The sequence below is a fragment of the Borostomias antarcticus genome (genome assembly GCF_949987555.1).
Source record: "Borostomias antarcticus genome assembly, chromosome: 13".
Classification (NCBI taxonomy): Eukaryota; Metazoa; Chordata; class Actinopteri; order Stomiiformes; family Stomiidae; genus Borostomias; species Borostomias antarcticus.
In genome coordinates, this window is record NC_140246.1 from 7436630 (window position 1) to 7463043 (window position 26414).

General features: G+C 48.9%; 1 protein-coding gene across 1 annotated transcript in view; it reads left to right on the forward strand.

Annotated features, from left to right (window-relative positions):
- Positions 1-26414, forward strand: part of acss3 (acyl-CoA synthetase short chain family member 3) — a gene marked incomplete at both ends in the record, with an annotated part of 33472 nt that overhangs the window by 5922 nt on the left and 1136 nt on the right. The window contains 9 exons of the mRNA XM_084447727.1: positions 686-826; positions 2641-2721; positions 2863-2958; positions 4107-4258; positions 9412-9515; positions 22660-22755; positions 23442-23505; positions 24910-24991; positions 25254-25376. Of these exons, the coding sequence (XP_084303853.1) occupies positions 686-826; positions 2641-2721; positions 2863-2958; positions 4107-4258; positions 9412-9515; positions 22660-22755; positions 23442-23505; positions 24910-24991; positions 25254-25376 (939 nt within the window). The remainder of the gene's footprint in view (positions 1-685; positions 827-2640; positions 2722-2862; positions 2959-4106; positions 4259-9411; positions 9516-22659; positions 22756-23441; positions 23506-24909; positions 24992-25253; positions 25377-26414) is intronic.

The following is a 26414-nucleotide window of genomic DNA, read 5'->3' on the forward strand; positions in this document are numbered from 1 at the left end:
TATTCGCATGCAAAAAGAAATGGCCAAAATAAGAGCTCTGGGGAAATCATATATCTGTCACAGAGCATTGCAATTCTGCTGCAATTTAGATTTCAGGGTCTTGGGCATGCGTGTGTCAGTGCCACCTGCTTGAAGGACAGGATGACAAATCATCCAACCATTTTTGATCATCTAAAGAGGGAATATGGGAACATCCTCGGTTGTCATGGAAACTGACATTTTGTTTTATGCTGTCAGGCATTGGGGGAAAAACCCTGTCCGTTGGTAAAATGACTAGTCCTACTAGAATAACCAGATCCATAGGAAAGCACTGTTTTGAAAGGTTCTGAAAGCCAGTACCACTTCCTCTTTACCAATTAGTGATAGGTCTCTATAGAAGAGTTTCAACACTAACTTATCCCGCTGGGATAATAACTTTTTTTTAGGCAGCTGGAGATTGGCTAAGGACTTCATCTTCAGCTCAGTGACCTTTGTACATTTCAAAATCCCTGTTGTTTGTGAAGGAAGTAGCCATTTTTACAGATGCTCCTCCAAAGTTGCGACCAAGTTGTCTTAAGAACAGTGGCTGTTGCGTTTGCCATTACCTGAGTGCCGTATGATGGAATGATGAGCAGATGATGCTTTTTGTCTTAAATACAGCGAATGGTGTTAAGGGATGCGTCTCCCCTGTTACTCCCCTCTGTAGGAGAAGGTGTCCATGAGCCCAGAGCTGAGTCTGGACTGGGAGGAGGAGATGGCCAAGGCCCGTCCTCATGACTGCGTGTCCCTCCCCGCCAACCATCCTCTCTACGTCCTCTACACCTCCGGCACCACAGGAGCTCCAAAGGTAGGATACACACCACTGTGTGTGTGTGTGTGTGTGTGTGTGTGTGTGTGTGTGTGTGTGTGTGTGTGTGTGTGTATACGCACATCCACTTAAAAAATGTATTTTGCTGTGCTTCAATTTTACTATATCATAATGTGTTAATGTTGCACAAGGAATTTGTGTTTTGTCATAGAAAGTTATTGTTTTATATCAGGGAAGCCAGCTCGCTAAATAGTTTAAAAAGAACGCTAAAAACGTATCTCTTCCCTTTAGCTTTTAACTGGCTACTTTTGCACTTGCGGGCTACTGCAGTTTCTTTCTTCTTGATTTCTTAGCTTTATATTTTATTGTGTTTTATCTTCCATCTTATTTTCCAGCTTTTTGTTTATTTGATGTCTATTTTTATGTGAAGCACTCTCTGTTGTAAAGCACTTGCATGTATTTGTATGAAAGGTGCTATACAAATAAAGTTTATTATTATTATTTTGTAGAGTTTACTGAATTTGACAGAACTTCACATACACCTGATTCATTCATGTTGAATTTAACCAATTTAGTCATATCAGACATATTGTATGAAAGACGGCGCTGTTTCAAAAAGTCAGTGCTTCCGAAATTCCAACATGTGTGCAGTGGGCGGGAGGATGGTGTAGAAAAACTACTACTACTGCTTGCTGACATGGTATATGACAGCATGTCACATGGCTCAGGAGGTAGAGCGGCCGGCTGGGGATCGCAAGGTCCCCGGCTCGATCCCAGCTTCCGGAGTGTGCCGAAGTGTCCTTGAGCAAGACACTGAACCCCAAAATCACTGAACCTCAAAATCGCTCATGCAGTATGCGCCTCACAGCAAGAAGGTCTCTGAGCCTTTCTGTGTGCAGTTTACATGTTCTACCCTGTGTTCACAAGAGTTCCCCTCATAAAGAGTCCATGTGAAAAACATGCAGATTTAATAAATAATTAATGTTTGATTAACATTATTTGATCATGTAAATTATGTTGATCTGATCTAATTTAATCAAATTGATTTGATCATGTTTGTGGAACACAATTAAATTATGTATATCTAAATCAGCATTTTCATGTTGGAATAATATTAATTATGTGGAACCACTGTCCACAAACAAATGAAGTAAATCCAAAGCATTATTTGTGTGTGTGTGTGTGTGTGTGTGTGTACTTATGTGTGTGCATGTGTATGTGCGTGCGCGTATGTGTGTGCTTACATGAATGTGTGTGTTTTACGGATCGCTGGGTTTGACAATATCTGTCCTAAGGCGGTATGTTTCGCCAATAAACGTCTAAATATGCGGCGCACACCTTCCTCTCCCTCCACTCTCGGTAACATTACCTTCAGACAACCGAGAGGCGTCATCCACACCGGTGGTCCAAAGTGTGGAAGAGGAGCTCAACCTGATGGAGGTTGAGGCCTTCGCCCGAAGGCATCTCCAGATGCAATTTCCTACCGTCGTCAGATTCCGCAGTGATATGGAATACATATACTACTGTAGCTTCTGCCGAGCGCCCGGACTCCCACTGTTTTCCTCATCTCCTTTCATAAGTGAGACTGGTGGAACGATGGCGACGACAATATGCAGTGTCTCCGCGGTCCTATTTCTGTGCACGTCTTGCTGTCATGCTCCCAGACTGTTCATTAAGGGTTTATTGATGGCCAAAGTAATTACTTTGAAGATGCATGCAGGAAATAGCCCAGGGAAACAGCTTGTGAAGGCAGTTGCTTTGGGTACCATGTTGATTTGTCACGATAATAATGTACCTCGTTGCAACACGACACTTGTCACTCATCTGAAACGCTTCCCGGTTGTGCTCTTCAGGGCATTGTCCGAGACACCGGTGGCTACGCTGTGATGCTGAAGTGGACCATGTCCAATATTTATGATCTCAAGCCGGGTGATGTAAGTCCAAGAAACATGAGCCTCTCATGTTATATTCTATCCTTTGTCCATTCTATCATTGTACATTGAGGTCACACCATCAATGGCGAACACAGAAGTATTGGTTTCTTGAGCAACTTTCTCTTCCATCTTCACTCCCAGGTGTGGTGGGCGGCGTCTGACCTGGGCTGGGTCGTTGGCCACTCCTACATTTGCTACGCCCCTCTGCTCCATGGCAACACGACTATTCTCTTTGAGGTATCCAACCAGCCAGATCTGTCCAGTCTAGTGACCCGTGGACAGGCCAGCTACACTAGCTGTTAACACAGAAACAAATAATTAGCAAAAGAAAACCCGTAATGATTGGTTTCTTTTTTTACATTCATGTCATGAATGTGGTCATTATTAACAGGTTTACGCTGGCTTCATTAAATCCACATTCAACGGTCTGGAAGAAGGGCTGTTTTGTGGTTGGTGGATGCATGCATGTATAGCTGGTGGTTATTCTAGCAAATTAAGACCCTGACTAAAGATGGCTGTGTGGCTCCTGGCGGCTATCCTTCTCTCATAAGTCAATTGGTCTCTCTTTCTCTCTCTCTCTCTCTTTCTCTCTCTCTGTCTCTCTCTCTCTCTGGCGCTGTGTAGTGAATGGGAGAACTTTGTTTTGAGACACAGAGCGATGCGATCGCCGCGGCGTCGACAGCCTGCTCGACTCTCCCCCTCCCGACACAGTGCCTGCTGCCCTCTCTGCCCGATCAATACACAACCGCAAACATTTACCCGAGGAGGAGATGACTGGCAGGGCCCCGCCAGCATTGTTTACCCGCACTCGTTTAATCACGCTCTCACGCTGCTGCTCGCTAGCGCGTCGCCGGTAGCGGCCGCGCTGAGCCGCTAGAATATGTAATACCGCCGACGTTGTGTTCGCTCACGGTCCTTGTTCCCCCGCTCCACGCCGTCACCTTTGGCTGCGCGCAATACTTTTCTGGATAGTGTAATCCTGTATCTAATCCATCAGCCTCAGCCCATCTGTCTGGAGAGCTGGTTTCCAATATCGCTTCCTCGTTAGTCATCCTGGATGGCTGAACTGAAGTGAGTTTGTCTTGTTAAGCATAGAACTCTGCGCATTTGAGAAAAATAGGCTATGAATCTCATCAATGCACGGCTAGTTACTGTCTTTTGAGTGATGGCTGCTGATAGCGTGCGTCGCAACAAGATGCTGAGTAAGGACCTCGTTTCGACAGCAGAATAATCAGTCGTAATCAAGGGTAATGTACTGTGCAGTCTTCTGGAGGAAGTGATCACGGCGTCTCTCTCTCTCTCTCTCTCTCTCTCTCTCTCTGTCTCTCTCTCTCTCCCTCACTGTCTCTCTCTCTCTCTCTCTCTCTCTCTCTCTCTCTCCGCAGGGCAAGCCGGTGGGGACGCCAGATGCAGGGGCGTTCTTCCGGGTCCTCTCGGAGCACAGGGCATCCTCCATGTTCACGGCGCCCACCGCCATCCGAGCCATCCGCCAGCAGGACCCCCATGCTGCCGTCGGGGGACAGTACCCCCTCACCAGGTGGGTAAAACGCATGACCTCAAAATGCTCCTCATCTGTTCCCCATGTAGGCTACTCAGGAGGGGACCTGCTTAGGAGAAGATCCTTCACCATCCACTATCCACGCTGCCATTGACTTGGTCATTACATGGAAATAATCTAGTAAGGCACAATAGTCACATATCAAACGTTTTTTTTAAGACTCAAGAATCATTATGTTCTTAAGCAATTGGCCACGAGAGGCAGTGGGTTACAGGGGATTTTACAACAGCAACGGGGTGTTGTTAAAACCCCCGTAGCTGTTGTAAAATCCCCTGTAACACACTGCCTCGAGTGATCAATTGCTTTTCTACAACGGTTACTACATATATATATAGTATTCACAAAAAAACACACAGAAGTACATTCAATCATTTACTTACCGATCATTCTTATCATTTTAGTATTTACATAATCTTCCGCGATAGGCTATAGTTCTGAATTAAATGGTTGCCAGGCAACATAGGCTATCTCGCCTATTTGGGTAGGCCTTGTTCACAAGCCTATATAGACATAATTCGGGTGGTTCACGTTTATTTGAACATTTCCAGCTATGGTGCAGTTATTAAAACACTTCTCCAGAGCACTCGTTTTTGCTGGTAGGGGTGTGCAGTACTTGCCCTGACAGGCTAACTCCTTCAGCCACTCAGCGTAAATAAACGTTTGCCAAATCCAGTCGGCAGAACGGCGGAAATTTTTTTTTTCCTACGGATCTGCGGAAGCAAACCAAAAGTGAGCTTGTGAGATCAGGATGGTCTCCCTAGGCTAGCATTTAAGCATCATCAAGTCATTCTGTTGAGCTTTCACTGTTGTACCGTTGCTTCAGTGTGTTGTTGTACACATGGGTGTATCGGGTGTCACTGTATTGTTACAGTTTCCTGAGTATATACCTGAATACCAGCTGAGACAGGAGTGTGATAGAACTTGTTATCACAGGGAGTTTGCCGTTTTTTCACCAGCAGAAACCTGGCCGTCTCACCGGGGACTTTCACTCAAGATTAAAGGGCCCTTGGCCTGCTGCCATCTGTTAGAGAAGCTTTCCACCTCTGGGCCCATCCATCCATGGCCCGGGTTCCCCATCGCTGGCCAATTGGGTTTAGGATGGATAGCGCCACCGCAGCTACACTAGCCTCATTCTGGGAATGGCTCTAGGGCCGGTTCCGACGGAGAGCAGCACTGAACCCTGACACATTTGGTCTCTGCGAGTGATTTATTTTGATCCCCTTAAGTGATTTTGACTGTTGTTGATCATTCAAAAGCTGCAGGGAAACCCGCTCTGCTCAGTGACCCAAAAGCACACCTCAGTCGTAAAAAGGCTGAACACGCTCTGCGGCCTCAGGTGCAAGTGGGCCATTTAAAACTCTTCTGCAGCATTGTGTGTTAAACGTCTGCTGGTCGCCTGCTGTGCTTTTCCTCTGTGTGCAGTCCCCTAGGCAACGCCTTCAACACAAAATCCCAGAGGGGTTGATAACGTTCATTCCTTTGACTCAAAAGCATTTCCCTCGCTAGTTTCTCTGATGGGCTGTGCCGCAGTCTTTCATGTAATCGCGAGCATCTGTCCATTAATGGCCATTTCACGGGTTAGTGAGAAATGACCCTCCTAGTCCCGAGGAGATGTACGTGACAGAGGCTCGGATGCAACGACAACTGTGACAGTTGATTTCATTCCTGTCCCGGGCTGTTAGTTGCAGTAGTGTGAGTTGCGGTAGTGTGAGTTACGGTAGTGTGAGTTACGGTAGTGTGAGTTGCGGTAGTGTGAGTTGCTGTAGTGTGAGTTGCGGTAGTGTGAGTTGCGGTAGTGTGAGGTGCGATAGTGTGAGGTGCGGTAGTGTGAGGTGCGGTAGTGTGAGTTGCGGTAGTGTGAGTTGCTGTAGTGTGAGTTGCGGTAGTGTGAGGTGCGGTAGTGTGAGGTGCGGTAGTGTGAGGTGCGGTAGTGTGAGTTGCGGTAGTGTGAGTTGCTGTAGTGTGAGTTGCGGTAGTGTGAGCTGCGGTAGTGTGTTTTGGGCTCTAGACCCCAAGAGGAAGAAGCACCTAAATATTAATCATACTCAACTAAGGGCTTACTGCCTGCAGCACTAACTGTATCTCCCCTTACTCTACTAATGTCTTCAACTGATACCTACCATAGCACTGAGCATTTAACAACCACCCCTTCTATTAACATTGAAAACAGCCTATTATATTCATGCAGCTTGGGTAATATGATATGCTATCATATTCTGAGTTCTAAGGTTAGAAGAATATAAGTGCAGTTATTGCAGAAATAGACTTAATCACAACACTTAAACAAGAACAATAGTATGCACTAGTGGAGTTTCTCGGTGGAAAATACATTTGTGCTTCCGACTGGATTTGGCAAAAGTTTGCTGAAGGTGTTTGTCTGTAAAGGCAAGTACCCCCGCCCACATAAACACTCTCTATGGGGCGAAGGCCAGACCGATATTGTGGAGTGAAGCAGCGAGCTCGCTAGATCGGGATGGTCATACCAGGCTAATATGCACCCAGGGGGGACACATAAAGGGGGGCAGGGGTGTCTGGGGGTCCAAGGGGGAAGTTTTGAGCACCAAACACTACATTTCCTGCATTCTGGTTAATTTCTATGCAGTCTGCTGCTATCTAACCTGACGCGCCAGATAGTTTGCTTCGCATAATCATCTGGGAAATCTCCTTTGGTATTGTTTGGAAAAGGGCAGACACTTTCAAAATTACTTGGCAGGTGATTGGATGAACCATCTGTGTATCACCATCTATCACGCGCTAACTTCAACCGCTCCTCACTGTCGTCACACTTAAACCCACCCTGCCAGTTTGTATTTCAAATTCCTCACAACCAACGCTGATTGGCGAGATCGTTTTCTGATCTGGCACAAACAGATCTTTATGGAGAGTATCCAGACTGATTTGCGAAAGAAACAGAATGTGAGCTCACAAAATCAGGATGGTCTCACGAGGCTAGCTGCTATCTAGCTAGTTAGCTAACTTGAATGCCAACATGGCCATTTATTTTAGTAATAAATAAATGTATTTAATAGTAATATATTTATTTAGTTATTCATTTCCATATAATGTTTGTCAAAGCCAGTGAGCCACTGTAGAGGGGCTAAAGAGCCGCAGGTTGCAGACCTCGGCACTAAACTAACCGGTTGTAATTAAAAATTAGTGGATAGAAATGTGTTGGTTATATTTGACCAGCTTTATCGTCATGTCACTTCTTTCCACAGATGTTTCCCCAGATGTGCGCGTGTCAGTCAGATCTTCCAACATCTCTTCTGCTTCCTAGGCCTTCAAAAAAAATCCTTCAAAAAAGCAGGGTTGTATTCCCACTCTTAGACACAGGTTTCAAGTAAGATATACTACTGCATAACGGAAAAAGTCTCAAATGGCCATTTCCCGCAGAAGTACAGCCATTTCCATGTCACGTCTTGTTATTACACTGCATGGTTCGTTTCACTTCTGTGGAGAGGCTTTGAGCAATTTGATTCATCACCCTGTGTGTCAGGAAAATAATGAGAAAACCTTCCCTGCGCTGGAGGCACGCTCGGCTATTTAAACTCCCCGAAGGAGTAAACAGCCAGGGCCAGCCTCAAAAGAGCAAGCACTCAGTGGCATTTCATAGCACAAAGCCAACACACATGGCCACACTCTTAAAGGAGTGACAAAGTGCATGACACCAGTCAATAACATTTCCCAGCACACAGCACCAGACGGGCTCAGCCCTCTCTCCGAGGCCGGTTTTCTTAAGCTTCGCAGAAGACGTCTCTCTCCCTGAGTTCCTGTGGAAGAGCACAGTGCTTTTCAAGGATTCCTCTACTTGATTACTTTTTGTTAGCTTGTACACTGCATTGAGAAATAAAACCCTACAGCCACACATAGATGCACGTGCTGTACGTGCGCACAGCAGTACTGTGCCAAGACGAGCAGACAAGACGAGCCGCCAAATCAAACAGCTCCGAGGGTGAATATTTCTGCTTTCATCATTGCGAATGAGATGCAAAAGGTTTCAGGCTCCGGCAACTTCTTGGGATTATGTATGTACGTGGTGCCGCATGGTCAAAGGCTGAGATTGTTAACATAACATAACATTCATGAATCGTACACCATTTCATCCAGTGTTCTGTCAGACTCCTCCAGAACAGGAGCCGAGGAACTCAGAGCAAGAGGACCTGCTGAGATTAGAGATCACCCTGGTGGCTCCATGGTGACGGCTCACTAAGGACGTGCGTTTGAATTTTGGGCATGGGTGGCAAATGGGCCGTGGCGTGGCAAGGGGGACTAGTTAGGTTTGTCTTGTATTTAGTGTGTCTTTATGTATTTGTTTATATGTATTGTGTGTTGTATGTTTTCATCAAGGACCGCTTTGGAAATGGTAATGCTTTTAGGTGCTATCCTCGGGAATTTCTTTATATCATTCCTTTGAGATGTGGTGCCCAGACTATATCATTTCATTCCAAATAAAAATCAAATCAAACCAAGATCGCTGGGACCCAAGATTTCTACAGTATTCAACTTGGTATTCGGTAGAGAACAGTTACCATCTTCCTCTCATCCCTCATTAAGATTATATCAAGGTCTTAACCATGACCCACATAACCAGGCTCTGAAGTATTTACAGTACACTTCTTCACTTCTCACCTAAGACTCGAGGCCCATGGAAATCACTGGGTCTTCTGTTTTATCTGACCAGCTCAAGGCTACATGGTGAAGATAAGAAAGGCTTTATCTCTACAAACTGGGTTTCAACATTGCATCGAGAAAGCCTTACAATTCTTCTCATGTCATTCATGCATGCATTTGAATGGCCCAAGCAACTAACTCTTGTCCAGTCAATTTAGTCATCCAGACAATATCGTTTCATTTTAGTCAACTGAAATAAAAAGTGACCAGCGGGTAGCTGTGGCCCAGGAGGTAGAGCGGGTCGTCCAATGACCGACAAAGTCGAGTAATAGTACGCTTATGAATACCACAGAAAATGTGCATTGAAAAGCCCTTAGGTTTTTCATCATTTCCATATAGATGGACATTTACCTGTCTTGTGCATCATAATTAATTGTACTGTACCACCACACGTTGCTCTGCAACCATCCGTTAGCCTACGGTGGGTGACGATGGCGCCGCTGTCTTGTCCCTCCTCCCAGGTTGCGGAGTCTGTTTCTGGCGGGGGAGCGCTGTGATGTGGAGACTCTGGACTGGGCCAAGAGGAGCTTCGGAGTGCCTGTCCTGGACCACTGGTGGCAAACCGGTAGGACTGATCAGCCGAAGCCTCTTAACAGACAACACACATTTTAACGAATGTACGACATGAGCCGGTGCTTAATTATTTATTTATTATTATTTATATGAATTAATTATTATTAATTACTCAGCTTTCGACTTCAGTCATCAGAACTAAAAGCCCCTCGGTTACACACTGTTGATTGCGGAGTGCTTGAGCTGAATCCCGCCACTAATAAAACTAAAGCTGTATCAAATCCTTATTACAGGATCACTGTTTTCTTTTCAGCATTTGAAACCTTTGTTTGTCTGTTGTGGAGGTGGAGCTTGTCTGAGCGTTGATGGAGCCTTTGCTGTCGGCCTATCGCCACCACACTTATCACCACTGTTGTCCACTATCAGTATCGCCACTATTATCATTAAGTATTAAGAAATCCTGCTATACTACGGCAGGCAATGAGGCCCATCTATGGCTAAGTGCTGTACTTTAAGCTGACTAAGTAAGAGGAATTACACGATGATGGGTTTGTGGCCACATAGTATCCTTGTGGGGCTTCGATGCCCTCAGGCTCCCAATCTATTCCCATAACCCAGCGCGTTAACATTATCAGCTTCTCGATTGTGGCCTGATTAATATCTCAGTGCTCAGAGCGCGAGAGTTCCAGACATCTCTAAGGGTTTCCGCTCATGACTCAGCGAGGAGAGAGAGAGAGAGAGAGAGTGTTACAGCGCGCCGGCCTGCGAGCGGGTCTGTACATGCGCCGCCTGAATCTACCGCCCGCCATCCGTCTGTCGTCTTCTGTGTTGCTGTCGATAGGCGTCACTCCGACACGCGACGTTTCGCTCGCTCGCTCCCCTCGTCACGTCTCCTAACGACTCTGGACGCGAAGATTGTTGCTCGTGCTCCTCTATCGTTCGCTCGTCGGCGCGCAGACAGGGAATCGATGGGGGGCGGCCGGACATATGTGTTAAATATAGAATCAATATCCCTGTTGATAATACATCGACCTTGAGAATGGAGGTGGAAGGAGATAGCCGATCCAGGCAGCACTGCTACTCTGGTCTGTTGCAGAACAGATGGGCCTGTTCCGATGAGATGGGTCTCCATGGAAGGGAGCAGTACAGTGTTAAACCTACAATAGTCCCACCCAGAATGGGACTTTTCACTCTAGTTGATGTGTTGCCATGTACAGTACCTGTATACAGTATAAACAGTACCAGCTTTGTTTGACCCACTCAGAGTGCTTCTCTGCCACGACTACCCAAGCTTAAACGGTATACAATACATGCAACCAAGCATTGTATAGCGTTGCTGTCAGATGAAAACCACTTAATTTGGGCGCCATGGTGGCTCACGCGGTTAAGGCTTGTCCTTACCGCAGCGGCCTGGGTTTGAATCCGGCCTGGGCCATGTGCTGCATGTCTTTCCCCCCTCTCTCTCTCTCTCTCCCGCATCTCCTGTCTATAATCTTCACTCTCCTATCTAATAAAGCAGAAATGCCATAAACAAATCTTTAAAAAAAAAAACAACAACAACAAAACATGTCACTTAACTCCATTTTAGAGTTTCTTTTTTTCCTTTTTTTTTTTTTTTTTAAACATACAATTGAAAGCTGGGACTACATCATATGTGATTTTATGTTCAAAAACAGAAATTGGAATATTCTTTTCAACATTCTGAAAATTTGCCATTTTGGAGATAAGTGGTTTTCATCTGACACCGATGATGGTTTTCTTTACATTGAACACTCCATGGTCCAAAAATCTCTGTCAGAAAAGGAAATGAATCGAAGCTCTGCTCATGCACTGTGGTAAATAACCACCACATTTGACATTGAGTGAGTCACAGTTGATTCCCAGTGGTGTACAGTAAAGAACTGAAATGGGATTTGACTAGGGTCAGTCACATGTCCTCTCAGCTGGATCAGACGTGAACACAGTTCTTGCAGGCACGTGCGCTCTGAACACTGTTACGTAAGCCTTTTTTTCCCCACACGTGCCATACATGGAGGTGGCGGGGTTGAGAGATTGACGTTCCAGTGTGTGGCCCTGACACACACACACACACACACACACACACACACACACATACCGTGTCCACCTACAGCCGGGCATTTCCACTCTACAGCACCGCTCGCCCGCGCACACACATAGAAACACGCACACACACACACAGCTCGTAGCTCAGAGGATTGAAAAATTCCGCTGTGACTATACTGCCTGCCTGGCGGGCACAGAGCAGGGACAGGAGTTTATTAAAGATTTATCAGTTCTGGATGCATTGATGAAAGTCACAGACTTGCCCTCCCCAGATACCTGTTTGAATGAGTTTGTTTAGCTGTTTGTGTGTGTGTGTGTGCTGTTTATGTGCACATGAGAGAGTGTGAATTTACGAAAGAGGTGTGGAGGAGGGCAGAGAGAGATGGAGAGATTTAATTTCCACGTCTCCGGCTGTCTCAGTAGACGGCACATCTCAGGTGATGACGTGCATCGGAGACGACAGGCTTATTCTCAGAACACGTCCTCATGTCTTCCGTTGTTGGACAGATTTTGAACCTCCACAGCTTCTCTCTGAGCTGCTGAGACTGGGAGTGGAGAGCTGATTGGCAGCTGGCATGAGGCTGCACTGAGCTCCTCCTAGTCCTCCGTGAGACGGGGGGGTTCTCAACCTGTTCTCAACCAGTGGAGGAGTCTGACTCTGACAAAAACAAAATGTCTCCATCTCCTCTCATCTAGGCGTGCGCGTGTGTTTGGGTTTGTGACAGAATGGGCATAGACAGAATCCTAAAGGAAGGAATGAGGGCATCAAGAGACTATATTGGCTCTTTCTTCTCCACTGTCGCTGTCTTTGTGTAGCCTGACACTCAGACTGAATTGCCATTTCATTTCACTTCACTATTCAGCCTGAACAGGCTCCCATTGCAGCCGTTTTCCGAGATGGGCATTGCTGAAGGAGTCCTCAGCGATTAGTTCATCCCCTAACCAATCACGTCGTACAGTTTAATTCCCCTAACCAATCACGTTGTACAGTTTAATTCCGTGATTGCATTCAAAGGACACTGAATGGAATTCCAACCGAGAAATCAATCTGGATGAGAGCCTTTCCAGACTCGAAATCGCATTTTGAAAATCCAGATTCAGGGGCTGGAGCCAAGCTAGTCTTTTGCGAGAGAGTAGAAGGCATGTTCCGTTCTCGTTTGTCAGAGGTCCGGAGTCTGGGCCAATCACAGGCCTTCTGAGACAACGTATATTACTGTCCCAAGCTCTAGCCAATTGGGATCGAGCTCAAACTCTTTCCCCCACACAGGCTTCTCGGTGGGAGATGTCTGATAAAAAATAAAAAAAAATTGCGCCTTGATGTATACCGAGGGTCTGTGGACCTGTAATTCGGCTCGAAGGATGTAGGTTTTTGAGATACGCCCTCTCATTGACGCCGTTCAATTCCAGAGGCACCAATCAGGTTCAATCCCCCCCCCCAACACTATTTTGCAAGGGCGCTGCTGAAAAAACAGGGATTAGCGCCGCCCGAGACAAGCGTGATCGATAAAGGGGTGCAGCTACGCCCTTCTCCAGAAACGAAGTGTGGAGAAAGGCCCGGCTAGTGGATGTGTGAAGCGTGACAGGCCGCAGCAGCGCTGTGCGTCACCTGTTCCGGGTCGTCAGTCAACCACACTTACCTGCATTCGCTTCAGTCTGGCTGCAGTCTTCCTCCCTCTTGCCTTGTAGAAAGAGTCACGATGGAAACTTGGACAGCTGAAAACTTTTCTGCGTGAGCGGAATTATAAGCAGGTCATCACAGCAGGCGGTGCTTTTGAAAGCGTGTGTGGCTGTTCAAACACAAGGCTTATCACAAACAACAATCGTGAGGGCGTCTAAAGTCGAGTCCTTTGAAATGCATCCCTTTGACTGTATGTTGAATAAACCATCGCACCATCCCACACACGTGCGCGCACACACATGCGCACACACACAGACACACAGACACACACTTTCTCTCTCTCTACTTCTTTGTCAGATCTGTCCTTCAGATGCAATCTGTCAGTCATTTTTCAGGGGGCTTTATTGAGCAACGTGCCCCGGCTGCTCAACTTGTGTGTGTGTGTGTGTGTGTGTGTGTGTGTGTGTGTGTGTGTGTGTGTATGAATCAATTTCACATAAATCCATCACAGGCACTCTAATATCTTTCCTCCGTAATGTAAAATTCAGCGACGGGAAGCTAAACTAGATGGAGCGTAGTGATGAGTCTGTCCCAGTGTGATGGATGGAGCGGTGGAGCTGGAGACCCAGGTGGGAAGAAGACCCGAGTTGAGACAAGGTGATCCGAATGAGACGACTCTGGAGAAGGAGGGGCCGCCACGCCGGAAGACCCCTGGACGGTCCCTCCGCCCACGTTCGCTACGGTAGACGTTGATCTCGCTGTACGCGACGGCGTCTTTCCTAAGGTCGTTGCGCTTCGCTTCATACGCCATGCCGCCGCGACTTTGTGACAGTTTCCAAAAGATGAAAGTTGGGTACTGTTGAGTCCTCAAGTCAGCCCAGTGGAGCTAGTGCTCTTCTCACATCTCTACCAGGCCCCAGGCCTCTCATCTCCACCAAGCCCTGGGTCTGTCATCTCCACCAAGCACTGGGTCTGTCATCTCCACCAAGCCCTGGGTCTGTCATCTCCACCAGGCTCTGGGTCTGTCATCTCCACCAGGCTCTGGGTCTGTCATCTCCACCAAGCCCTGGGTCTGCTATCTCCACCAGGCCCTGGGTCTGCTATCTCCACCAGGCCCTGGGTCTGCTATCTCCACCAGGCCCTGGGTCTGCTATCTCCAACAGGCCCTGGGTCTGTCATCTCCACCAGGCCCTAGGCCTCTCATCTCCACCAGGCCCTGGGTCTGTCATCTCCACCAGACCTCCTAGGAGCAGGTATGAGCCAAGCGTAGAGACAGAGCAGGTGCAGCAGATATTAAATGAGGAGAAGTCATTAATAGTGTTTTCTCAGGTCTCAGTCTTCCGAGCCATTGTCAGTGCAACTGCCAGTTGTCATCACAAAGGTTACAGTCAGACTGAGGATATGAGCAGGACAGTACAGGGGGAGGGATTATTATAGTACTATGTACAGTATGTCTGTATTCTCATAAATTGTGATTTTCATACAGGTACCTCACAAATATAGTCCCTAGATAGGTGCTACACCAGAATGCTGCATGCAGTACTTCACATCGACAAGAGCAAGCATGTTACCAACAAGCAATGATCTGTATGGGAGGGTCACCAAGGGTGAGTGAGAACATAGCAGCCAGGAGAAGGAGGCTGGCTGGTCACGGGCAGAGACACCAGCAGCTGCCAGCCAGGCAGGATCGGACCAAACTGGTGCTGTGGGAGCCGGCCCACGGGCATCGGCCACAAGGGTGTCCAATACTAACGTACGTGGACGTACTCGAGAAAGACGCAGGATGGGAAAGTACCGGCGAGCTAGCCAGGTGTATGGAGGATCGGGGTGAATGGAAGTGGCAATGGAGGGCTTGAGGACGACCTAGAGAGAGAGAGAGAGAGAGAGAGAGAGAGAGACGGACGGACGTGTTGGACCTTGTGATCCCCAGCCGGACTCTCAACTTCCCGAGCTACGTGCTGAGCTAGGTTGCATTGCAACGCTACCATAATATCCCTCCCTATGCAGTTGGACAATGGACTGTTCTTATTAACAGTCTGATCACGTCCTGCAGTCACATGAGGTGGAGTTGCTCCTCTGTTTTTCCTAACATCCTGTATTGCACTAATGCATGAGCATCACGGTCATCTAATGTGCGCTTTCGACCACAATTTCCTATTTACTGATGCATTTCACATAGATCTAAATGCAGATTCGTGCCATTTCCCCCCTGTGATTACTTAAGTACCTGCTAAGGGTGTATTTTTGATTTGAGCTTTGGTAGGGACATTAAATGCAAGCGCGCGTAGCGAAATAGAAAATAAAAAAACCATACATTTGAACTACATTCAGATCTGATTATACTTCATACCCGTGCCTGAATACGATCACCCCCCCCCCTCCACTCCCCCGCCACTCAGCTTTCACATTAGTAATGTTGGTCCATACCCGAGTACGCTTACGTCATCAACTACGCCACACTTCTTACCTCCGTAACAGCACAGGACGCAAGATTATGTTTTTGGTGGCTTGTGTTGATTGGTTGGTTCGTTCTTTCAAACTTTAGCAGGATAATGCAAAGACTACCAGACTAATTTTCATGAAACTTGGTGGAGGGGTGTAGCACGGACCTGCTTTGGAGTGGATCCGAATCACAGAGCGGATCCACGAACCACACAAACACGGCTGGCCATTCGCCTCCATTCATTTTTTGGACTTGGGCTCAGGAGCGTCAATGAATGGGGAGAACTGAAGTGGCCATATCTCAACACGGTAAGGTGTCAAGATATGAGGTTTGGACTGGCATAATGCTCTCGACCTCGAATGCAGACTTCTGGGAGTTGGGATCGAACCAGGGACCTTCTGATCCCCAGGTAGCCAATCTACCTCCCGAGCTACGTGCAGTATGTATGGACACATTATGTTTCTGTGTATGAGATCTTGTCCTTGATCACTAAAGTGTTCAATTTCATGTCCTCCAACTGAAAATATTGAATTATAAACAGCTGTCTGCGCTACGATCGTTGTTGGTGCCGAGAATATTGTCGTCGTCATTCGTCAGCAACAATCCGATCGTAGCGCAGAGAATGTGAGCCGGAGAATAGCCAGTCTGCGCGCTGGCCTGTGCGCATGCGTGCTGGAGCAAGTGGGGGAGAGGCGTGTAAAGATCATATTACAGAGGCTAAAGACCTCGTATTTGAAAACCACTACAATGCCTCGCGTTGAGGAATCTCAACTGTCGATTCATCCAATCTGATTGATGAAAACAACCGTTTAGCGGCCGAAAATGGATTTTGAGAAACTGCATTCCCGTTGCCCCGTCCGACGCCATTACATGGATATACTGGCTCGCGCTGGATTTTAAATTTCGTCTACAGGCCTCCGAACAACACAAAAGTGATCTCGGTGAGTCAAACTTCTTATAATATGTCGTAAATAAGGTCCAGGTTGTCAAAAACGAGCATTTTCCTTTAAGTCCAGTTTAGCCTGGGATATGATTCAATGTTTTATTGGACTTGTTTTTCTTTTTAAATCACATGTCATTTTGCCAGTGGAGATGTGGGATTAGTTTTGTGATATGAAGAAGAGATTTGTGCTCTCGTTATTTTTGTGTTCACCAGCAGGCATGCCATCATTTCAGCCTCGCACACTGTCAGCTCATCTGTTGATTCATTCTGTTTCAATCATAACCCCCCCCTCTGTGTTGCCAAGCTGTTCTCTCTCTCTCTCTCTGTCTCTCTCTCTGTCTCTCTCTCTCTCTCTTTCTCTCTCTCTCTCTCTTTCTCTCCATTAAGAGTATCTACTCCACATCCATTTCCAGAACAGTCACATCCATACACTCACCACATACACGCACACACACACACACACACACACACACACACACACACACACACACACACACACACACACACACACACACACACACACACACACACACACACACACACACATCTGAGTACCAACTCGTTTACCCCTTGTGCAAGAGGGAGAAAAACAGAGAAAATGGCCGCTAGTAAGCCTGATAATAATCTGGACGCTATTTTAAGAACTCTGTGCTGTGGGGGGAGGTGTGTGGGTGGGGGGGGCGGGTTTAGAGGGGGGAGGAGGTGGAGACTGACGATGGAGGTTACTGATGTCACCGGTGTTGCCGAGCAACCGGCGTGTTTCCAGCCGGCTGTCTATCTCGCCAGCGGAGAGAGAGTCTGGTCGGCTCGGCTGCTCTCTCATCTCCTCCTCCTGGCTCTCTGTGCGTCTGTCTGGTCCGGGAAGGCAGGGGGACGATAGCCCCGGGGGGACTAGGCTCCCCAGCTGCTCCCGGTCCTCCAGCCTCTCACGTGAGGCGCCTGTGGACACGGGCTGAGCTGCTGTAGCCTGTGGGGGAAATAAGGCATTTCTATTTTAAAATGTCACCGAAATATGTCAGCCAAGCTTCTCAGCAGGCGTCATAGCAGAACCACCATATATATATATAATATATAGCTATGAATTCAAACACCTGGGTCAGTCTTCAGCCCTTCAGCAGTACGCTGGGTAGGAGAGGTTAACAGGCAGCCGTAACCTCCCTGCTCTGAGCTCGCTGTGGAAGCCGCCGGTGTTGTTGTTTTGTTTTTTTTTACTGCAAAATAAAATAAATTCCTCTCAACATTTTTGAGATGTTTTTTGTTGTTAGCTGTTAGCATTTCCCGCCTGAGCCAGGCCCTCGTGCAGTTACGGCGTCAGTACATGTCACATTTAATGCCATCTCGTTTTCAACGAGAAGCCGCTTTCCTTCGCCAAACGGTTCCTCACACCGACTTGTGTGCGGTGCTTCAGGAGCGTGTGTGTGTGTGTGTGTGCGCGTCTCCATATTGCCCGTGTCTTTCAGACCACCCACCACAGTGATGCCGTGGGTGAGCTTCACGGCTGGCGCTTAGTTGCGGGCTGGCACTCCTCTACGGGTGTGTGAGGTGTGTGTGAGGTGTGTGAGTGAGTTGTGTGTGTAGTAACACCTAGATACACACTGGAGGCTGCCGCTGCTGTCAGTTCTCCTTCTAGAGTGGTTGTCGGCCTCTGGCACCCCACTGCTGTGTGTGTGGTGTGTGTGCGCGTGTGTGTGTGCGCGTGTGCGCGTGTGTGTGTGCGCGTGTGTGTGTGCGCGTGTGTGTGTGCATATGCGTGTCAGTGTTTGAATTCATAGCTATCCGCATCCTAAATGAGAGCGTTAACACCTTAACACGCGTTTGTCACCTTATCCTGTGACTTCCTCAACCCTGATCCTCCTCCTCAGGGAAGGTCCATGGTCTGTCCTCTCTATCTAACACAGGACACAACTTCTTTACTTGTCCATTAAATGTCTGTTTTATACTGTACAGTACACAACTGCTTTGCTAGTCCATTAAATGTCTCTCTTTTATACAGTACACGGCTACTTTACTAGTCCATTTGCCATGGAAAAAAAATAAAAAAAGAATAAGTAGGTTTTTGCTATTCCATCCTGACCACTGGAGGCCTTATACTGTAGTAACATTTATTCATACAAAAGAAGCACAAAGTTCTCACACATTTGTCTAGGTCCGGTCAGCAGAGGTTTCTGTGCTGGACTGTGTAGTTGTGAGCAGGCAGGTGAGTAGTAGAGTTGAGAGGCTGGCGTCCTGCTGGACCGTCTGGTGATGTGGCTCCGCCCCTCTGTTAGGGGGCTTCTGACCTTGACTCTGCCGTCTGGTCGCCCCGCCCTCAGTCTCACACTTAGTTACCCCTGCAGCCTCGTCATCACCCATATGCACCCACACACACACACACACACACACACACACTGCGATTTGACATTTGAGAGGGGTCATTTGAAAGACGGCTCATTGCCAGGCCAGTCATGCCTGTGTTTGTGTGGGCGTGCGTCTGTGCCCCTGTGTGTGCGTGTGGTGTGTGTGTGTGTACAGTATGCGTGTGTGTGTGTGTGTGGGCGTGCGTCTGTGCACCTGTGTGTGTGTGTGTGTGCGTGTGTGTGGGCGTGCGTCTGTGCGCCTGTGTGTGTGTGTGTCATTTGGTTGCCCCGGCTGTCGTGTGCGGATGTATTGGCGAGAGACAGGGAGAGAAGAGCAAGGTCACTGCTGATGAGATGATGAGTCATCATTAGCGAGGTGTGTGTGTGTGTGTGTGAGGTCCTGGGTGCTCCGGTCAGGAGAGGCTCCAGCGCTCGGCAGCCGCCAATAACGGTTGCGGCTGCACAGTCACACTTCTCCTCCTCTTCACCGTTCCATCCCCCTGTCTCCTCCCTCCTCCTCCTCCTCCTCCTCCACCTTTTGTGTACCCCGCCACCCACACACACACACACACACACACACACCTGGACTCCCAGCGTCTCTTCTATCCATCACTTTCTCCAATAGCCTCTCACTGCCCGCTCTGGGGAAAGATTGATGTGGTTATGCACTGTCAACCTGACGAGAGAGAGAGAGAAGAGAGAGAGAGAGAGAAGAGAGAGCGCTGACCTACCTCATCTTAGTGTAACAGAGTTGAATAAACCCACTCCTCAGTATAGATACCTCCCACCCACGCCATCAAATCGCTGGCTTTTCGGCGGCTTACCTGGCTAAAGCGATGTTTATGTAAGTAGGAGTCGTGCGCGTTGGCGCGTCAGAGGGCCCGAGATTGAACCCACGCGAGGGTGTCACAGGTGTCACTGAGTCACGCGTCAGTATATCTTCCACCCACACCGGCCCACGCTTCCATGCTGGGTCCTCTCACTTATGAACACACGTGACCACCTCTCATATGCTTGCTGGAAATACCATTTTAAAACAGCTTGACTCGGTTTATCACTCAGCACTTCATTGATCATTTTAGAACACACCATTGTAACCGGTATCAGTCAGTGGGGTGGCCGACCTTGTCCGCTAGGGGAACACAGCATTCTACCTGTATGTTTACAAAGCGATCTTACAAAAACTACTTAGATATTTGACATCACTCGTCACAGGTCCCAAGACTGGTTGGTACTTGAGGTCCCTCGAGTTAGGGAAAAACTGCTTTTAGATACCATTGGGTGATTTCAAACAGTTGATAAATAATATTAGATCAGAGACTTCTGTTTGTTTTAGTTAAATTATATGTTTTATCTCTATGCCTTGTTGTATATAGTGTTTGTATTGTTTTTATGAGTGTATTTATTTGCTTTTCATGATTGCATTGCTTATTTATTGTATCGTTCTCTAATTGTTGTAACTAGGGCACCATTGTGAATGACACCCTGGTCTCAATGGATAAATTGAATTGAAACACCGCTACGAGCTACGCCACCGAAATGCTAGCGATTCAATGACGCGAGTGGGCGGCATTTATACTGAGGAGTGAGTTTAATTCATCCTGGTTACACTCACCCCCCGAAACTCACTCCACACACCACAGCGACCCCAGACGGTTTGAGCTGAGCTCGACTGGGTATCGGGGTCACGGCACCACTGTCGCCAACTGTGTCGCTCGTCGGTATCGCTTCCGGGTTCGATCTCGGGTCCTCTGACTTGCCGACGCACAGGACAACCTTAAATCAAACAGGGACAGAGAGCAAAGGGGGGGGGGGGGTGGACATCCTACTACCGGCATTTTCCAGAGGGTAGCATGAAACAGTTCACCCAGGGTCCTTACATAAACATCGCTCCTCCACTCCTACGCCAAACAACACCTGACGCTGTGGCAGCACTTCGCTGTGTCCTGGGCTGTGTGTCACTCCAGCCTTTCATCCTGTTTATTGCTTGCAGACTTTCTATGCCTCGCCTGACCGGTACCTGTTTGTCAGCAGTGCACAGACAGGACCCCCAGAGCTTTACGACACACTAGCTCAGCCATCTCTCTCTCTTTCTCTCTCTCGCTCTCCCTCTCTCATTCTCCTCTCTGTCTCTAGGGAGAAGGCACAGCGATTCCAGCTGTGCTCTGATTGGACACGGGGGGGGGGGGGTTATTGTGTATATTATGAATGTGATTATGATGTGCTCGAACGCGTACGGTCCTGTTCGCTTCACCGCTGCCGGTGCGAAATGAATCGCCACCTCTGCTCTGTTTACATACGTGTTTACTCATAATGGGCTCTGTTGTTTTTGGAGGCCATTACTGCGTCCTCTGTCGTCTGGTTTGTCTGTAATTACCAGCTAGAGTGCCCGCGGGGGTCTCAGTGACTGCTGCTGGCACAGTGTGCTCTGAATGTGCTGCCGCCAAGGTTCAGCGGGTTTGTTGATGGCCTGGGAGACGGCCTGGCCGGTGTGTCATCGCGACACACACACACACACACACACACACACACACTGACGCTCATGCGTGTGTGGACACTCGCAGGACCCTTTGGCCCAGTTCCCTAGCAGGTCGTTTGAGAGTCATGGCCACACGCCGTGTGAACTGCCCTGCCCCCTCCCTCTCCAGCCGTGAGCTGCGATTGGCCGTGGCACCACCAGCTAGGGAGCGGAGGAGCGGCCGAGCCTGTGCCGATCGGCGCAAGGGAGAGATGTCCTTCGCCCTTTGACCGGTCGGGGCGGGACCACGGCGTACCCCCGGGGCACGTGAAACGGCCTCCCGTTGGCGTAGAGCGGAGTGTGGGTGAGAGGTGATAGGCTTTGAACCCTGCGGGGGGGAAGGTGATGAACCCTCTGGTGATAAATGAGCTCTGATAGGTGCGGAACATCGCAGAGTTCAGAGGTCACCGGGCTGGGTGAAGGAGTCGTCTCCCGTTCCTCTCCACCGCTTGTTCTGTTAAGATACATCTATCTCTCTATCACGCACACACACACACACACACACACACACACACACATGCACACACACACACACACACACACACACACACACACACACACACACACACACCACCTGTGACCCCTGTTGATGCTCATTCTATCTGGTTGCGGAAGGAGGGTTGCTATTGTTGTTGTTGTCTTTGTTGTTGCTGTGTGGGCCCACGTCAGATAGACAGTAAATACACAAGACAGACAGATCGCCGGGCTGAAAGTAGGCCCGCTGCCTCAGGGGGGGGGCAGGGGGGAGCCCAGTGCCGCGGTATCCGACGTACGTGACCGAGGGGACCGGGGCGGACCGAACCCCAGGCTGGAAGCAGGGATGAACAGCGGCAGTGTTTTCCGTCAGCGAGACTAGGGTTACACGGACCGAGCAGACGCAGCGGCGTGGAACAGAGAGACAGGGAGCCCACAGGGGCTGTCACACTTCTGTTAATGTAGGTTAGCGGCACAGCTGCCTGGAAAAACAACGCAGGGCGCCCGTCCAATCACAAAACGCTTATATATTTATATTCGCAGGCAGAGATGAAATTGTTTTTTGAGCTCTCGCTAATTCATGAATTAATTCGACTTTTCTTGAAGTGCTTTCGTTCGATTCGAGTTTAAGTTTACTGTTTATTTGTCACATACGCAGGTGTATGTTTGTGTTTGTGTGTGTGTGCGCGCGTGTGTTTGTATGTGTGCGTGTATGTGTGTGAGTGTGTGCATCCCTCTCTTCACACCCTTCCCCTTTTTCTCACTCTCTCTCTCTGTCTTTCCCTCCATCCCTCCACCAGAGAGCGGATCAGCCATCACCTCCTCCTGTATCGGCCTGGGCAACTCACTGTCTCCCCCTGCTGGGCAGGCTGGCAGGCCAGTGCCTGGCTACAATGGTGAGAGACAACCTTGCCTCCAGACCACATCAGCAGAGCGACCTTAGCACCTCACCAGTGTTGGAAGTAACGGATTACAAAGTAACAGATTACTGTAATCAGATTACTTTTCCCCAGTAACTCAACAGTAATGTAAAGGATTACATTTGAATTTTCAGTAATCAGATTACAGTTACTGACATCAGATTACAGTTACTGACTAATAAAAATGTGCCTGCTCCCTTTCATTTGGTTGATATGCACATGCGGTCTCTGCAGTTGTGGCTGAACTGACTGTTTATGTCATCAGGGTCGAGATGTGCTATTATGATCTAAGATGCAAAACTGATCCTAGATCAGCACTTCTAGGATTCGGGTTAGGAATGATCTGGTTTTAAAAAGTAACTCAAAAGTAAAGTAATTAGTAATCTGATTACTTTTCATAGAGAAATCAGTAAAGTAATCTAATTACAATTTAGAGAAAGTAATCAGTAACTTTACTTGATTACTTTCATTAAGTAACTTGCCCAACACTGCACCTCACACACTCTTTAACATTGTGTTCAGCCAGCGCCCTTCCGCAAGTAGAGCTGCTGCTTTACAATTGTATATTTACAGTCATGGATTTCAGAGCGACCCATATTTTGCGACATTTCGTCCGGCCTGCGCTGATGATATGGCCCTCATGTGTTCTCTCCCTCCCGCAGTCACGGTGATCGACGATGACATGCGGGCGGTGAAGCCAAGGACCCTGGGGAACATCGTGGTGAGGTAAGCTGTGCGTGGTCACACTCACCCCTCCGCAAGCTAAGTCATTCCTCTGTCACCGGCGATAGCAAGGCTCGCTGCTCAAAACGCCTACACGCAAATATACATAGAGACACAGACACACGCACACAGGCAGGCACATCAACTCTCTGACTCACCTACTCACTGAGGAGAACAAGCTACTTTTGGATACTTGACGTAGAGATAAACACTCGTGGCCTATCGAAGCGCCCGTGGGTTGAGTGTTTGATGTTCTTGCGGAAGCCACGTCGCGGTAGAGAGCCGCCCCAGTCCTCTCGTGTCTCTGAGATTGATACATTTAACCCCTCCTCCTCCCTCCCCTCATCCACTTGCCCTGCTCATTGTTGTGGCTGCCAACCGTTCAACGGCAACTGGATGGATTTCAAAAAGAATCCGGCCTGCACAGCTTGTTATCTGAGAGCGAATAGCTTCGCTCACCAGACCCTTAAACTGTGCCACAAAAACGAAGCACTCTCCAAGTCTAATTCTCTCACAGCTGTCACCTAGAGCAAGATTGTGGGAGGTATAAAACATCGCCACCCACCCCTTTCCCCAGATTTCCCCAGTTTCCCTACCGCGCCATAAACAAAAGCCTTAAGCCCGTTGTTGCTGTGGGGCGGCCAGCCTTTCAAGGCATTAGAGCCTAATTGATTTCCGGTTTTGTTGGGTAGGGTTTTCAGCACTTCAGAGGAATGTGCAGGCATTCTCAGGGCCGTGACAGCATCATCATGTTAAATGGAGCCAGTTGAGCCAATGCTGTAATATAATACTCTAATAGCTCATGGATTATTCATTCTGTCTTCAGGCTGTAGCAGTTCTGGAGGTGCCCTAGTTTTGGCTGCTGTCAAAAAATAAAACGGCCAAGAGAAGTCTGTGGAAATGTCAGCAATTAAATGTAAAATATTCAGTCAGGTTCACTATTGTAACTTCAGTGGTTGTGTGTTTCTTAACTAGACCACATCATTATTTCGATAGTTTTATTTCTAAACTGTGCCTAGAAAAGTTTTTGGAGTCAGCTTGGATGATGTGACCGTTCAAGATCATTTGGGTTCAAAGCGATGATCCTGAGTGACCCTCTGCAAACAAAGGCTCAAGTGGTTCAGTCATCCTATATGCCTGTGTGCGTGAGTGTGTGTGTGTGTGTGCGTGTGTGTGTGTGTGTGACCGAGGGTCAGGTTAGGCCCGGTAGACGCTGGCACCATGTCTAGACCCACTAAGGTGTGGTGTAATAGTATCCACACCCAGACAGCCCCCACTCTGTTACCCCTCTCAATACATATCTGGTTGTCTTCACCCCCCATAACTGCCCCCCTCCCATCCCCGCCCCCCAGGAAAAATAATGCTCTCTTTTTCTCCCACCCCTGATGTGTCTCTCCTGTCCTCCAGGCTGCCTCTGCCACCGGGGGCAGCGTTGTCTCTGTGGCAGAACCGGGAGCTGTTCAGAAAGCTCTACTTCACCAAGTTCCCCGTAGGTCATCTCTTTGCTTTATACTCGCTTTGCTTCTTTCTGTCGTGCATCCTGGACCTATAACCTAGTGAACTGACCTAGCCGTTGGCAAAGAGCTAATTTCACAAGTGAAACGTGGCTTTTTTTCCGACAGAGCCGCAATTTTCCGGCCCGAGCTGTGTTGATGGTGTGAGGTCGCCCTCTAGTGGCGCTCACCGGTCAACGCCGCCCCAGATGGGGTCCTGTGTGACACAGGCCTCGCTCTCTCCTGTGTTACCGGCAGGGCTACTATGACACCATGGACGCGGGCTACGTGGACGAGGAGGGCTTCCTGTACATCATGTCGCGCTCGGATGATGTCATCAACGTGGCGGGCCACAGGCTGTCGGCAGGGGCGTTGGAGGAGGTACAGGGCGGGGGTGTTGGAGGAGGTACAGGGCTGGGGTGTTGGAGGAGGTACAGGGCAGGGGTGTTGGAGGAGAGGTACAGGGCAGGGGTATTGGAGGAGAGGTACAGGGCAGGGGTATTGGAGGAGAGGTACAGGGCAGGGGTATTGGAGGAGAGGTACAGAGCAGGGGTATTGGAGGAGAGGTACAGGGCAGGGGTGTTGGAGGAGGTACAGGGCAGGGGTGTTGGAGGAGAGGTACAGGGCAGGGGTGTTGGAGGAGAGGTACAGGGCAGGGGCGTTGGAGGAGGTACAGGGCAGGGGTGTTGGAGGAGGTACAGGGCAGGGGTGTTGGAGGAGGTACAGGGCAGGGGTGTTGGAGGAGGTACAGGGCAGGGGTGTTGGAGGAGAGGTACAGGGCAGGGGCGTTGGAGGAGGTACAGGGCAGGGGTGTTGGAGGAGGTACAGGGCAGGGGTGTTGGAGGAGGTACAGGGCAGGGGTGTTGGAGGAGGTACAGGGCAGGGGTATTGGAGGAGAGGTACAGGGCAGGGGTGTTGGAGGAGGTACAGGGCAGGGGTATTGGAGGAGAGGTACAGGGCAGGGGCGTTGGAGGAGGTACAGGGCAGGGGTGTTGGAGGAGGTACAGGGCAGGGGTGTTGGAGGAGGTACAGGGCAGGGGTGTTGGAGGAGGTACAGGGCAGGGGCGTTGGAGGAGAGGTACAGGGCAGGGGTGTTGGAGGAGGTACAGGGCAGGGGTGTTGGAGGAGGTACAGGGCAGGGGTATTGGAGGAGAGGTACAGGGCAGGGGTATTGGAGGAGAGGTACAGAGCAGGGGTATTGGAGGAGAGGTACAGGGCAGGGGTGTTGGAGGAGGTACAGGGCAGGGGTATTGGAGGAGAGGTACAGGGCAGGGGCGTTGGAGGAGAGGTACAGGGCAGGGGCGTTGGAGGAGGTACAGGGCAGGGGCGTTGGAGGAGGTACAGGGCGGGATCAGAGATCCGAGCCGCAACGTCTCTCTGGCTTTGTGTGGGCGCGTGGGCGTTCGTCATCGCCGGTGA